Here is a 16,320-nt window from a genome sequence, read left to right on the forward strand (position 1 = left end):
GGCTGCCTGGTGAGTGGCATACAGAAAATGCAGATGGAACCTCGAGTTTACGATGATATACACTGAATGTGGCCATGTGTCATGAAATCACCAGGCACCAAAAATGCTTCTTTGCAGATTTCCGAAATAGCACTCCAACCTAAATTACCTGCCTTTTCTTCAAACTGCTGCCTTCGAATCAACTGTACAGAGCAGGTGATAACTAGCATAATTAATAAACATGCTTCTGAGCAGGAGAAAATTTGTGTCCCATCCTGTGGCTTGGATAAGTAACAATACCATCGCTTTGTGACCGGCTGTGAATAGATATGAGAGCTACACTAGAAGGGGACATGGGGCCATGGCGTTAGGTGTGACTGCCCAACAATGGCACACTCATGACATTCTCTACCACGAGATCAATTTCTGAGGAGGAAGAGTCTAGTGACCTTGGGTTTTATTCAAGCAATAGCTTTGTCCAGGAACTGTGGCACATTTAATCCATTAGCATGAGAATGCCCATTACTAGGCAAAGTGGAGATAGAAATCCTCTTCTCCATTCTGGAGACTGAAGAGAGGGTAAGAGCATGGGTGGAGAGATCGATACTGTGGTAGCCAGTCAGAGTTTAGGGGGTTGTGAGAGTGGAGAGGGAGTAAACTGTGTCGCACTGATTCCTGGACTAGATTGGAAAAATGAAAATGGGGTACAGTGTGTCACACAGTGACTGAAGGACTGGATCGCGCCACCTGCTTGCCCGGCCACACTGTCTGACACGTCAGTGGGAGTGGCTGCTCCATCCAGGGGGGAAATGTTAATGCTAATGCATACCCTGCTATGTGAATTGCATCGATCGTTTGTAAATTTTTTTCTTTTCCCTACCATGCATTCACGAAGGGAGGGCATGAGGTATTAAGGTTTTGATGCTTCATTCTTACACTGTTCCCTATCTAAGGCTCAGTGCAGAGGCCTTTTGTATTTCAAAGTATGCGCCACTTCATCTCATGTTATACCTGTCTCGAGTTAGCCATTGCCTGCCTTGTCTGGCTGCTCAGATTCCCCCAAGGTGATAAAAAGCTGCCAGGCCAAACAAGTGAAATCTACAATTCCCCACAGCTCAGTCCGGGTGCGTCATAGCTTTAAAAAGCCATATGCTTTCCGAGAATGTGGCTGTTGGCCTGAAGACAAACAAGTTGAAGAGCCCCAAAGCATTGCACAGAACAATCCACGTGTTTCTGTGCATAGTCCTTATAATGAAGCAGACATTTGTCTGTGTTTCAAGCTGTCAGTGTTGTACAATGGTTTGTACAATGAATCAATGCATGTGAAAGTAAGAGGCTCACCTCAACAAATACCGAGGCTCCGTGTGGAGGTGAAGGTGCAGTCAAGTTCAGCAGGTCCTATGACAACAGATGTTGAAGGTTAAAGGAAACAGAATGGAGAGCTGACATTACAGCACTTCAATCAATGTTGCACAGCAGAAAATAGACATGTACTGGCAAGAATCTTCAATGAGACTTTGACATTAAAAAGAAATGCGAGCAACACAGGAGTGAAGCTCCACGATTCTAGACAACAGATGTAAATACAGACGTTGATACATAAAGCTGCACAAAGGCAAAAATCTCACCTCTGACTCACTGAGGTCAGCCAAGCTGCTTCCCTTTTCAGACAGCTGTGATCTACTGGAATTTAACAGAGGCAATGAGATTGTAAGGTGAGGACAAAAAGAGCTGCAGTCAACCTTAACAAATTTATTTTTTGGGCCCACCACAGATGGCTATACAAAAAAGAGCAATACTATGTGCGGCAACATCGTGCCCTCCAACAGGAAAAGGCTATGGGCAATAAAGCACACTGGTACACTTCCACATGAAATTACGTAAGAGGGCGTAGAGCTTTTTTTTCGACACCAAGGTGCAATGTCAAGCTTTCTCCCTCTCTCCCCTCCATCATGCTCCCGGCGCAGTTCCTGTTGTCTGTAACAACTGGGAGCCTGACTGGTCATGGCTGTGGCACAAGCACTTGAAGAAATGCATGCAGCCCTGCACACTGCTCTAATACACCAGTTCCTATGGCTCTCTTACCGAGTAAGTGAAGAAAGCATTATGAAGAAACAAGGTGCCATGCAGAAGCTTGCTAGAACTGGACTTTATGTCAGCTTCAAAGTGCTGGCGGCCTGCATTGTAATGCCCATACAATCCAATCAATTTCTGCTTGGAAAAACACAGGTTCTACCTTAAACATGAATGGCTTACTTCCCCACAGCAAAGCTATGACTTCTGCTGCAGCAGTCAGCTATCTCAGCAGCTGCCATTTCCTTGGGGAATGAATATGATGCATGCGATGAGAAGTTCAATGGGGCTGCTATGAGAGTGCAGAAAGTGATACGAACTTGCTTATCTCAACTATATATTCTCTTGCCGGCTACATTATACCTTTGAAACTTTTACCAGGCCAGTGTGAAAGAGCATGAAATAATTATTTCAAAGCACGCAGCACTGCCTGTATCATCCTTACCTTCCTTTAAGTCAGTGCAAACACGTAATGTTAGACCAAGGAATACTAGCTTCCTATCACATCTGACATCATGAAATGAAGCACAGAGGTGGTTCTGATGTTTGATAGTGAATTGTGGGGCTCTAACATCCCTAAGCAACTCTGGCTACGAGGGTCACCCTAGTAGAGAACTCCAGATTAATTTAGAACATCTCAGGTTCTTAAAAATGCGCTGACAATGCACAGCACACGGGCATATTTGTATTTCGCTACCACTGAAATACGGCTGTGGCAAAACATCAGCAGTACTGCCCATGCACAGGCTTGGCGATATGTGCGGAGGCAAACATGCTATGACAGCAAAAGCAGTTGTCCCGAGTCTGAGTGCACAGAGGCACAGCAAAACATGCCAGCCGAAGTGAATCCTTGTTTCTTCATAATGCGATGCTAGTGGTCACTTCCCACCATTGCTCAGGTATAAAGCATAAGATCCAGTGTTTATAGTGATGCAAAAAGCTATCAGACTGGTCATGGCTGAGGCGAGACTTGTATGCAACTTATTACAAGTAATTGATTACTTGTAACATATTACATTTTCTTCAAATTTTGTAATGCATTAATTACTTTTGTAAGGCCCAGCATTCTCTGTAATCAATTTATTTTTCTCAGTAATTGATTGCTAGTAATCTGTTAAAAGCAGTTGAAACTAGTACCATAACCTCGAGAAACTGAACTCAATGGCAAACACTGGTGTAGCACAACGTTTCTTGCATTAGAGTGACAACAGTAGAGTTGCAGACAAGCCGCGTGCGGATGTCTGCACATGCAAGCCTGAAGCGTGGCCCGCATGGAGAGTTTTTCCGGGCGATTCGGAGAGTTTTTTAGCCGCTGGAGAGGACGTTTTTGCCAAATCGGTTCTGGTCGAACAGAAAAAAACGCTGACGCCGCGCCGACGCTGGGAGGGGGCAGCGACAGAAGGCCAACGAGAGCCGGAGCGGGCGTCACGTGATTCTGGACGGAGCCGCGGCGGTGCACCCGGCTACAGTAACCCGGCCGAGAGAGATGGGTTCGCATGGAGGATGCGTGCTCGCGAGCATTTCGCGTGAGCCAGCGGCTTCACTTCACTTCCTGCACATCCGTCTGATTTCAGTATGGATGGGGGCACGCGCATCGCACAACTGGGCGGCAAAAAAACTACTCAGCTGCTGACCATGCGGGAGTGAATTCGTCGACGCCGGGGCGGGCGTCGGGTGCGTGACGAGATTTCGCGGGCGAAAAACGCTCCATGTGGGCCACGCTTGACATGGGCCACGCTTGAGGCCTGCATTTCACTAGACCAGTGTTCGGTGTTCCACGCTTCGCAGTTTGCATATGTTATTGCAATGCACTTCCGTCTGCAATGTGCATTGAGATACTCTTCAGAGTCACTACTGATGTGTTCAAAAATAAACATGGAAAAAAATGCTATGCAAGCTTCAAAAAACAACTGCTGGCAAAACTGCCAATGTATGTGCTGCAAGAGACTATAGATATATCTGTGCCATGCTGATAAAACATGGATGAAAAGTACAACAATAGTTCAGTTACAAAAGCAACTGAACTACTTTTACAGTAACTGATCAGTTACTATAACTGTTCAGTTACTGTAATTGTTCAGTTACTTTTCATGGGCTGTAATTGACAATTGAAATCTGTTGCATTCCAGATGAAGCAACTATTTGTAATCAGTAACTTGTTTTCTGCAACGTGTTCAAAACTGGCTGCAACAAACTCTTGCACAAATACCAACGCCCAGTTGCAGCAGACAATAGCAACTGTGTCGGAAGCGTAATTAAAATAAGGAAGTTGACGTTACAGTGAAAAGCTTCACTGTGCCTATTATGATCTGGGCATCATGATTTGGTGCCAAGAATGCTGCATCATGTATACAGCAATTTTCAGTTGGAGTGCACGATTTTAGTGAGCAGAGCGTCTCAAGAAAGATGTTAAAAATAAAAAAAATATCAAAAAGCACTCTAGGCCTTTCAGGCTTTTATAACCATTTGATGCAGAAGCTGTCAAAGCACTTGAAGAAAGTTAATCCCTTGTTTACCTCTTCATGTGCCGGTGACAACACATTCTTCTTTTAGCTCTTGCGGCCGTTAGAGACATGGGTTCAATGCGAAGTGTAGTCTAATACTACAGGAAACATGTAAGTATTGAAGCATGAAGTGGTCCCCCAGGTTTCAGTTTAAGCACTGCTAGTCAAAACAATCCTTAGTACCAAGATCACAGTATCTTCTAGCTTGAACATTGAAGAAATAATGGCAACACTGGCTCGGCCATGCTGATTAATTAGCATGTACTATACAGTCATGGGCAAAAGTTTGCGGGATACAGGTTTGTGGAAAAATATTCATTTCTGCGCACGGTCAGGCAAAGGTCAATGAAAAGCATAGAAGCACACAGACGAGAGTGTTCCATGTGCAGGAACAAATACAGACTGACTGGCTAGCAAGCCACAACAACATGGTTTCCTTACGGGTTTACCTTGCACAACCCAACTGATTGAATTTTATCATGACCTCGCATCTGATATGGATAACAGGGGAGAAATAGATTTCCTTTTCCTGGACTTTCACAAAGCGTTTGATACTGTTCCCCACTCCTTGCTTTTAAGTAAACTTGTCGCACTAAATAAATACTGTACAGTTCTTGCCTGGATCAAAAACTATAGTCTTGCCGACAGTGCGTGTTATTGAATGGTAAGCAATCCAGTTTTGTAGACATTACATCGGGTGTCCTACAGGGCTCAGTGCTGGGGCCACTTTTGCTTTTAGTTTACGTAAATGGCATCTGTTCAGGGATCGGTTCTAATATTCGGTTCTTTGCCGATGATTGTGTTTTATACAGAAGAACAAGAAATGAATATGTTGCCCAGTTACAAAGTGATTTATCATGTGTTCTTGAATGGTGCTCCAAAATTGTGTTCACGTTACCTTCACACGTAAAAAAAATGAAGTTAACATCTCAGTACACCATCAACAATAATACACAGACGCCAAAATCACAGTATAAATATTTGGGTGTGACATTCTCAGGCAGATTATTCTTGGAATACTCATACTGCCACAGTGGTCGTGAAGGCTGCAAAGACTAAACTTTTTAGAACGTAATCTGGGCCACGTGCCGCCTCACCTAAAATCAACTGCTTTTGTCACATACATTCGTCCCATGCTCGAATACGCATGTGCGGTGTGGGACCCATGGCAAATAACACTGAGCAATAAGCTCTAAAAAATCCACAACAAAGCTGCAGGGTTCGTCCTACGTCAATACTCCAGAGGTGATAGCTGTACTGACATGAAAAACGAATTATTGTGGGAAAGTCTTTCCTTTGAAGAAGAAAATTGTACCTGAAACTTCTGTATCAAATATTTCATGACAAAACCGGCATTCAAAAGGAAAAATATTTACACAGGCCCCATTATGTCTCTTCTCGTATTGATCACTGCTTTAAGATTTTGGAATACCGTACCAGAACTAATATGTGTGCAAATTCATTTTTTGTACGTTCTATCAGTGAATGGAATCACCTTTCAGGTCAGCAAGTGTACTGTATGAATGAAGATGTGTTTTTTTCATCATTGTAACCCCCCTGCTGTAGCGCCTTCAGGCTAAGCGGAGTAAAAATTGAATAAAGAATAAAGAAAGGAATAAATTACTTTTTTCGCAAATCAATACCCTGTAAAATTTGTTCATGACTGTACACCTTGCATCAAAATGCCAATCACAGAAGACAAAATTTCTTCATAGCTTAAAAAAGCAGCAAGAAAGATTGCAAAGGTGCCATAAAAGCAATGACATAGTATAGGCATTGGACAGCATGGATTGTCCAGAAGTCAGTGCACTAAAATGCAGCAAAATGCGATGGTTTGCCTACAGGTCTAGAAAAATACAGAATGTTGTGTCTGTCACAACTCCTAGTATGCTTCTCTTGGCTACTGCTGACTTGCTCACCGTCAAACCCCACCCACATAGAGGTAGCATTAAGTGGACAGTTTTTTTTTTACACGTCTGGGTGGGGTACTTCTCTGATTCAGTAAAAACCAACTGGAAGTGCACATCTAACTGCAGCAATGTAGGACCCCGAAAAAAAATCTTTCACAGAAGCTGCACTCTTACGACACAAGGGGGTGGGGAGGGCTTATTTCAAATCAAATGCTTGCTTTTCAGCCAACGATGACAGAGGGAACTGCTGGTATAGCTATTGTGAAAACTTTTTTTCGGTTCAGCAACAAAACTGGCTGCCAAATATCACCTTGGTGTAAAATATGAGGGTGAGCAAGCCCGTGGTTTAGCCGGCAGAAGCATTCCAAGAGTCACTCCGAGCAAGTCTGTAGAAGGAATTCACATCCAACAAGAACCTGCAATGCCCTTTAAAATGTCTAACATTTGTGAAAAACTCTTACAACATCAGATTCTAGTCTTGGTGAGCTTGCTAGCCTACAGCTCACTGGTAGAACAAATGGCATATGACATCACTGACAATATCAATGAAAACACCAAGAGCTTATTAAAAGCAAAACATACACCCTTTTCTGCACAATGAACAAGATTTTAAAAAATTTGGATGAAATGAGACCTGCCACAATGGCAAGAAACAAGGCACTAAGCATGGGCAAACAGTTACTCTATAAAGATTATCTAATTGCAGGTTCAGCAAACAATGGAAGGCTCCCGTACGACAATACAGTATCCTGATAGGCACTGCACTAACAGTGATGTTGCAACTAATAACTTAATTGAGGGTATGCACGGCACGATTAGAGAAAAGTGTCATAAGCAAGAACAGGTGTTCGAGGATTCTGGTCATGTCAAAGCCATGGCACATTGCAACTGTGGCATAGCTGAAACCCTCCAACACCTGCTACCACCAGTGCTACCTTTGCCCAGTCACGCCAGAAGACCTTGCAGCCTACAGGGCAGTGGGCCTCCTCTTCGACAACACCACACTGCTCCAGAGACTGAGGTGAACCGACTGCCTTAGCACTTGAACACCATATTGCTATGCAGACATGATTGCCTGCACATGCACACAGTGCAACTGGCATCGTGTGAACGATCTCTATTGCTAACGCTGGAAGTTCTGCATGTAATGCTCATTAGAAGTTGAGTGATTAGAGAATAACATATGCATTACGATGGCAAAAGCTCTAAAGGTAAACTTACAGTGAGTATCGATTTTTAGGCCTTGATTCTTCACTTGGTGCTGCAAGCATACGAGAAAAAAATTGCTTTTAAAGAAAGCAGGTCAGTGTGTGACAGGGTAAATGGAAACTATTAGTGCAGAGTGAATAAAGCAATGCAAAGCTTCAGCACTGGAAACCTAAATGAAAGAAAACAAAAAGATTGTTTGCAGAGAGACAATATATAAGAGACGAGAGAATCAAAAGCTAGGCTACATGGTATGTGTTTGAAAGAAATCATTCGAGTTTTGCAACCTGGGCAAGTTTCTTCGTTAGGAATGCCTGAGCTAGTTGCACAAACACCTGACAGCATTGTCATTTGAAGACCCATGCTTGGTTCGGTTTTCTTTCGCAATTCTACATGTTCTGAAGTACAGGAACCCTACAGTTTAATGGCTTTCATTCCCCTGTGCGCGATGCCCTTATAACCACCACTGTAAGGCATGTTATTGATGACAACAATGAGCTGGCTTTTACTCAGAATTCTGTAGTGTCTTTGGCGAATTGAACTGGTCGACCTGGAGCGAGGTGCCAAAGCTGCACCAGTTCACCTGAAAACAGCACAAAGCAGCCCCACCTTGATTGGCCAGTAAAAAAAAAAAAAAGTCAAGCCCAGCAGAGAGTCCAGTGGAAATGGTCATACACAACTAGCTCTGAAACACTTTCTAGGTACCCACCCACCACAGTCCCATTTGCAGTTTTTTATGATGAAACTATGCATTTGTATTCAGCAGAAATCCTGAGGTGTGCCACATCTTCCAGAAGTTCATTACAAACAAGATCCAAGACTCAACATTGGGAATAAATACATACCAGCAAATGTACACACAGCTATTCACCCGAGTAAGTGCATGCTACGATGTTGATTGCAGCCAGTGATCTTTCGCTGCATGCAAGGTGAATCTGGAAACATCTTTTTCATAAATGCCTTGTGGGTTACCTGTGTTTCCTCATTGTTGCTGCTGCTTTTTAAACTACATCAACTGCTTGACATGATGTCACATCAGCAGTGTAAAAAAATACACAAGGCTCACAGGACTGTTAGGACCTGCAACAAGAATTTCAGCGACAGCGTCAACGACGTACTGCTGAATCTTTGCGCCTACATAGTTTTGCCTCAATGGTGTTTTATTCGCACCCTTTTGCTTGCGGCCTTTCCTGAACATAGTGCTGCATCCTGCTGGGTGTGATGCTTCTGTTTGTGATCTCATGACTGCCACAAAGCTTCTGCGTCAGCAGGGTCCGGTATCTCTACCCTTGTCTGAGGCAGTGAGCATCACTCACCACACTGAACAATGCACTGGAGACCAAAAGGAAGACTAAAATTGTGCTCGCAAAGCGAAGACCGATGCACTTTCTTCTCTACAGATAAGTCGCAGAGGCTTGTGCTCGCAGGCGCCGACAAATGGGCAGCGCCTCCCTCCATTCAACTTTATGATGAACCAACTAGCCCAGCAGCAAGTACTTCTGCCCTCTGCTTCTTGCTCGGCCCCAATAGCTCCCACTGTAAAACAAGTAAACTTTACCAAAGCTGAATTGGAATGTGTGCACTCCTCCAGTAGGGCAATGACCTAACCATGGCGGAAGTGACGACACCGCACCCTTGAGTTATGATGAAACTCACCTACTTCTCCTTGGCAGATCAGGAAAAAGCGCTCATCTGCAGAGCAGATTGCTCTGAAACAACCAGTGAAGCACACCGATTCGCCCAGCTAAACCCGCATTCCCTACCATGTAGTTAGAAAAGCTACTCCAGATCAACCAGTAGAAATCACCATTACAAGGCTTTTCTAAAAGTTTCAGGTATCATTAAAATAAACACGCACTGAACAGGAAGACATGTTAAAAACACAGGTGTGCAGAAGGTCCAGAGCTACTTCTACGTTTGGCGACCTTCAGTGACCTACATCCAGGTTACTTTAATAGCTCAAATGAATGAAACAAGTGGAGACTGGTAGACTGGTATGAAGATGTCGGGAACTATAGATCACTTTCACTAAAAATATTATGGTGAAAATTTTCAGAGCATACTAGTGTGCACTTGAGCTCATTACTGATGTTCCAAAGGAACACTGTGTGCAGCTCTTGGATTGGAAACTAAAAATGTTCTCTCTGAAAGCCATGTTTGCCAAAATAAGAAAACCTGTGGTAATGAAAAACCCCAGTCCACCTCCCGTTTTATCCTGACGGTCCAAAGTTGAAAACGACGACATTGCAGTTTCTTGCCCAAGTTCTGCTCCAAGTAACGTGTGGAATCTATGGATGACAGCTTTAAATGTAAGATGGGTTAATGGTAGAAACTTAAGACAGCTGTCACTGCTGCTACTACTACCGAGGGTCGGGGTACAGTTATTGCTTATTTGTTTGCCCCTGTGTGGGACGGCGAGAAGGCAGAGACCACAATATTCACTGCAGAGTGAGCCGTACATTAATAATTGCAAGATGTTCAGGAACCATTCTGAAATGAAGTAGTACCAACTCATTCTGAACAGGAAACTGACTATCTCGAATATTTGATTTTGGTATTTTGAAGACTACAATATCCACGCTACTAAATTCCTTTTTCGCATCCAGTGCTTTGTGAAAAATCAATCCACGAAAATCAAATTCATATACAGTCTTATTTTCTGGGCAGGTCTACATAACAAAGAATTGGCATGGCCAAAATTCAGACAATAGTACTTCATTACAAGAGGAAAAATGTCCAAGTCCCTCCACTACTCCTTCTATGAATACTTTACTGGGCATAACCTTTCTGGGCTGCAGTTCCAACTGTTGCAGGATGCTTAAACAAACCAATCATGCTTCACTATCAAAAATATGACATTACAAGTCCATTTTTTAGATTCTAAACAAAAAAATAAATTCTAAGACAAGCCTGCAATGCACCAAACGATGTCAAAACTGACCTGAATATTGCCACTTCTGTGTTAACTAAATCTGGGAAATTTAAAGAGTTCTGTTTCGTGTATGAAAGTGGTGCCCTCAGCCATCTTTTCAGCATGATGAGTTCACTCACAGCCAAAAGATCGTGTGATTGAACGCCTAAGCCAAGTTATAGCACATAGGAACAAAGTTAAAAGTAAGCCCTTTTTTGTTTTCTGCAAAAGGTCAACTGTGCCATTACAGATCAGCAGCCCACCAGGCACTGCCACTCAGACACTGGGTAGCTTCCAGTATCGCACTAAACAATGATGGTGGCGACAGTCAAGTTATCAAGGAGCATAGTGACCAGTCATGGCCTTGGTAGGCGTATCCCTCTAACAGGCCCAGGTCAAGAAAATGAAAGAAGGAATTAAAGGTGAAGAAAAATGCAAAACCTGAACACTACTTTTGATTCCTCTAGTCTTGTGTCTTTCGGAAATAATCTTTCACACTACACTGCTACTAAGGATGCCTACATACTCCCAAGACGTTTCTCAATAAATAAAAGGCCTTTCTGGGTCCCTCAAGGATTGGCCAAAGCATTAATGGCATCAACAGCCACTGCAGTTCAAAATGATCACAAGAACATTTAAAACAAATACTTCAAATGCTGCTATGTGCACCAATACTTTCATACATCACTACATGCCCAGCCAATTCTTTCACAGTACGATGCGGGCTTCAAACAAATGGTCATACAGTGCCGTGTCACAAAGCTGAGCCGTTAAATAAGCTGCAAACAGCAAACAGTTTGTGCACGCGTGCGTATTCTGGCTATTTCGCCACGTCGTTTTGTCAGGAGCTGCTGTACAGCCATTTGTTGATGTGCATGCGATACTGGTAAAGAATTAGCTGGGTGCACACGACATAGATCATGCATTTAAACAGTAAGCTCCATGTCACACTAGCATACAAATGTCCTTGAACTAACCAAGCTTTAGCTGTGCTACTGTCAACATTCTAGTACTACTGTAAATGCAACAATGTACTTGCACCAGTTTAGTCACACATCGGTCAGACAATGGTGCAGTTACATTGCATGCAAGATTCAGTACAAAGTTGAGATCCAAGTTTCTGTAATTTTAAGCATTCTCAAAGAAACCCTGATGCCAAACCTTGATGCCGAAGAACCAACCCTGTCACAGTCTGCCATAGCAGCACTGCCAACCAGCACAGGCCAGCCACTCCAGTCAGTGAGAATGAACCTTACGGAATGCTCAGCAGGATACTTTAACATATATTAGTTTTTGCTCCAATGATATACAAGAACCAAGCTTGCTCCCTATCACTCCCTATAAACTTTTTGGCCATGCCTAATTATGGAGGGTTGCATACCTTTGCCACGGAATTTTATTCCTGTATAGAAAAAAAAAAAAACAGTACGAAGCACGAAAGGTAAAACTCACCATTAGTGGGACTATTGGCAAGCAGAGGGTCAAAGTTGAGGAAGAGCGAGCAGCGCCCAAGGCTGGTTCTGCCCAGCCGCTGGCTACTGCCCACTTTCTGGAGGAAGTCCAAATCTTCCTTGAAGTAGACGGCAGCTGCCCGGTGCTCTTCTTCAGAAAACTGAGCAACCTCAGGGCCAGCCTCAGAATCCACGGGTAATGTGCCCTCCGTTGTACCCTTGTCTGGATGGCACTAGAAAAGAATCGTCCAGCGATATAAATAGTGAACCATGCAAAGTTTGTGCAGCATGGCATGTAATAACATTAGTACTATCACCCTTCACCTTAGCAAATTTGCATCCACCATAAAAGAGGCTTTTGCAAGTGCTTTCTGTGAAAGCCAGTTGTATATATTCACGGCCTAAACGCGAACTGACACTCTGGACAATTCTATTCCTGCAGATATCGTAACAGCATCCAACACAGCAGCTCACCAGCACAAGCTTTAAAAACTTTCTCCAGTGGCATTTTCATGGCTGCGACAGAAGCGCACTGGCAGCCAGCTGACACAGCAGCCATTACGACATGCCACAGTGTACACGAATGTGCATTGATGCTTCCAGGATGGCAGTGTCTCCCTAGGCCGCAGCAGTTTGGATGCTATGGCTTGACTACTGCCATTTTCAACATCAGTAATTTCCGGTTTCTTGCCACTTTCACCAGTCCATGCTCTAAGAAAACAATACACGCTACATGAACCTGCTACCACCGGCATACTGCCAGTCCCCACCTACTCACCTAGACCGTCAATCTTTTTTTTTTACTGCTCCCTGAATGCTCCCACAATTCCTTGCTTGCTTCACTGCAATGCTACTTCATGTCTACATGTTTCTGGAAGTTGTGCCTCAATCCACTCGTCTGGTGCAGCGATTGATGTGTGCTCCATAGCTCCGTAGCCAAGTGAGCTGTTTACATGTCAAGTGAAAAAAAAACCAGTGCCACTGGGACAGAGTCGCAGCCATGTGAACACCAATTCTGTTAAACTTGCACTGTGGCATACAAACAAGGGCAAAAAAAAATTCCTTACCAACTATAGCTGGCGTGTATCACTGCAAGTTTTCAGAACTTGAGCTCGTCTATATCTGGTATAACTATCTCAGTGCTGGGAATGGCCAAGAGCATTTAGAAGCAGGCTATAAAGCAAGCGAAAATTCAATTTGGAGAAGCTGCCTCATGTTTTGTAGCAGGAGCCCCATACTAAGCAGCAAGACAAAATGTGAATATAGAGGGCGTTTCACCCAGTCAGTGCACTGCTTAAATAATGACAACGCATTGCACGAAGATTTGAATGGTGCACGGTTGTAGACTCATCTTGACAAGGTTTCAGTATTTCATTTAAATGCACCCAAATTGACTTAATGTTTAAAAAAGAAAAATGAGCATGGTAATTGTATCTTGCATGGTAAACATTTCCAAAAAGTTTTCCATGCAAAATTTGCAGCAAATGTTGAGAAACACCAATTTTTTGTTTTCATCAATACCGCTTTAGCCTGGCTCCTTTTTTAAAACTTAAGCCAGTGAGATTTTAAATTGCAACGTGACTGTACTCGTGGCAGAATATGCGGCTGTGCTCCTGGCGGTCGAGGTCTGGCAATGACGCATGCTTGCGATTACATGAGCACAATGTAGCAACTATATGTCGACCCATGAAGAATTCCACCCTATCACTGGAAGTGGCTCAGTTTAGTCAACTTCTGTTTATACAAACCAACTTTCTGCACTGAGAGTTCAAATTAATGTGCAGATAAACTGGCAGCTAGGACAATGAATGCATTGTTACAGTGAGCATGAATGAGTTCATGGAATCGAGCTATCAACTGGAGCTCGTCTGAAACCTTTCTCATGACCGTACCTTAAGGGACACACAGTGGCACTGCGCAGAAGCCTGATAAATCAAGCAGGGCCCTAATTTTGCATTACTTGAGCTTCTTACAAGAAAGTTTTTTCTGCATGTGCATTCAGTGTGTCCATTTGCGAAAGTGCTGGCAGCACCACCGAAGCAGATCTGAAGCAGAACTCTTCTCCCCAACTGTTCCCTATCCAGGTCTCTGAATACCACGTGTAAACAGGCAGTGAATAGAACTGGCAAGATCATGTCTTCCTGCTAGACACCCTTCCTAATAGGGATTTTACTGTTGACTTGTCTACAGTGACTGTGCAGCCATTATAGACATCTTCCAGTATGTTCACTTAACTCTTCTACACCCTTGTTTAGTGTGTAGCAGTCTGTAGCAAGTAGCAGTGTGCAGAGTTTACATTCAGTAGGATTGAGGGACATTTGCTAGCAAGTAGCAACGTGTAGCTGCTGCCACCGTGCAACAGGAAGGGCTCAGTTTATCATAAAATGTCCAGTCATGCAACTTTGAACAACTGAAGAGATTTTTGTGGAACTTAAATTTGCTTTTGGTATCGAGGCAATGTCCTGTGCCAAAAATGAACAGAATCGTTCTACTAAATTCTTCTTGGTCCCTCATGGGTTAACACCTCCAGTCGAGTCCTTGAGGAAATGACTCCCACAGCTCAGGCCTAAAGCACTGGGTCAAGCCCGATCTGAGCAGGAAACTAAGCTCTAGAAATAACTATCCTTTAAACTTCACCTGAAAGATTTCAATACACAAGGTCAATGCTTCTGCAGCATCATGACATTTCTGAAAAGACGTTGCTATATTCACATCAAGGGAAATGAATAGGAAAGCCTACCTGTATATGTGCAGTTGCTTCGTTGCCAAGTACAGCAGCAGGGGTTGCAGGATCCTTTTCAATCACAGTAACTTCAGCATTGCTTGGATCGCTTGAGGACAGCAGGTTTTCATTAAAGCCAGTGGCACTCAAGGTCACTGTTTCATCCTGGCGATGTGTGTGTGTCGGTGTTTCAAGATGGCTACTAGCCTCAGAAGCTTTGCAGGTTTTGTTGCAAAAGTCTGTAGGGCTTTGTACAGAGCAGTGGTAGTCAAAGTGAGGCACCACGTCTTCTTGTGTGGTTGGAGTGGATGCTTTTTGAAGGTCTGACGGTGCAAGCACACCAAAGTTTTTGCTGGGAGATTCAAATGTCTTTTCAATTAGGCCTGGGCTCAGTAATTTAAGCGTGCTCTCTGGAGAACTTTCACTGTCCTGAAGTCGCAAAACGTCACAAGTCACATTACCACTTGTTTCCAAGTGGCCATCATGTAACTCCAGAGCGTCCGCTGGCTGACTGTCACAAAATGCTTCTTCCTGATCACAGCTTTCATTGAAGGCAGATCCAGCAGGATGGTTCACTTCAGTGTCCTGAAATAACAGTTTCAACATCACCACTTACTCTTTCTACACAATTTTTCAGTGGACAGCCCTCTTAGCAATGAGCAAAGCTATCGAATCACCATGCAAAACGAAGGGAGCTTCATACCAATAATAGCATATTTCAGATTAAACATCAGAGGCATACAACTACAGTAAAACGTGAATCTCGATTCTAGCATAAAATGCAAGTTAAACTGTTCAATGTCAAAGTCAAAATAAAATTGAAGTTAAATTACCTGAAACCAAGTGGAAGGTAAATTGCTTCCAATCATGTTATAAGTTCACTCAAGCCATCAAAAAAGCAACCCCACTTGATGGCATGTTCATGACTACAGAGACATGATTTTGTCACCGACTAATGAAAAATACCACATTTTTCAGCAGACTTTTTTTCTACAAAAATAGGCTGTTTGGCGTAAAAAATATGGCTTTTACGACGTAGCATTTCTAGTGTTGGCAGACACCAGAAAACTGGCGAATTGATTTAGTAGTACGCTGGTCCACTAATTTTTAATAACGAACTTTTTAACTATTAGAGTTAGGTGCCTAGTTACAATCAGATTTGTAGTCTGTCGTTAGTAATAGCCATATCAGATTTTAGAATTTAAAAAACGTGCACTGTGGCTCAACAAAATCTGGCTTTTTTTACTACTTATGTGCACAGGAAAGTTTGCTTTGCCTGCAAGATCTTCGAAAGAACATGTATTTTGGCATGACTGAGCCAAATTTTGTTGAGCCACATCGTTGAGGATAACTGAGTTTTCGAAATTCTAAAAACTGATATGGCTATTACTAAAGACCGGCTACAAACCTGTGATTGCAGCTAGGCCCCTAACTCTAATAGTTAAGTTAATAATTAAAAATTCGTTAACCAGCTTACTAAAAACGATTCACTAGTTTTCTGGTGTCCGCCAACACTGGTAATACTATACCACAAAAGCCGTATTTTTGCCTCAAAAAGCTTATT

At 43.1% G+C, this 16,320-nt stretch overlaps 1 protein-coding gene across 3 annotated transcripts in view; it reads right to left on the reverse strand.

The window, feature by feature from the left end:
* Positions 1-16,320, reverse strand: part of LOC144113759 (uncharacterized) — a 55,610-nt gene that overhangs the window by 20,418 nt on the left and 18,872 nt on the right. For 2 of the 3 annotated variants that reach the window (XM_077647065.1, XM_077647066.1), the window contains 5 exons: positions 14,775-15,341; positions 12,036-12,267; positions 7,688-7,727; positions 1,608-1,662; positions 1,321-1,377 (listed from right to left, as the gene is read on the reverse strand). In XM_077647065.1, coding sequence (XP_077503191.1) covers positions 1,321-1,377; positions 1,608-1,662; positions 7,688-7,727; positions 12,036-12,267; positions 14,775-15,341 — 951 coding nt within the window. The remainder of the gene's footprint in view (positions 1-1,320; positions 1,378-1,607; positions 1,663-7,687; positions 7,728-12,035; positions 12,268-14,774; positions 15,342-16,320) is intronic. The other variant, XM_077647067.1, reaches the window with a different exon arrangement.

This window comes from Amblyomma americanum, chromosome 1 (genome assembly GCF_052857255.1).
Source record: "Amblyomma americanum isolate KBUSLIRL-KWMA chromosome 1, ASM5285725v1, whole genome shotgun sequence".
In the NCBI taxonomy this organism is placed as follows: domain Eukaryota; kingdom Metazoa; phylum Arthropoda; class Arachnida; order Ixodida; family Ixodidae; genus Amblyomma; species Amblyomma americanum.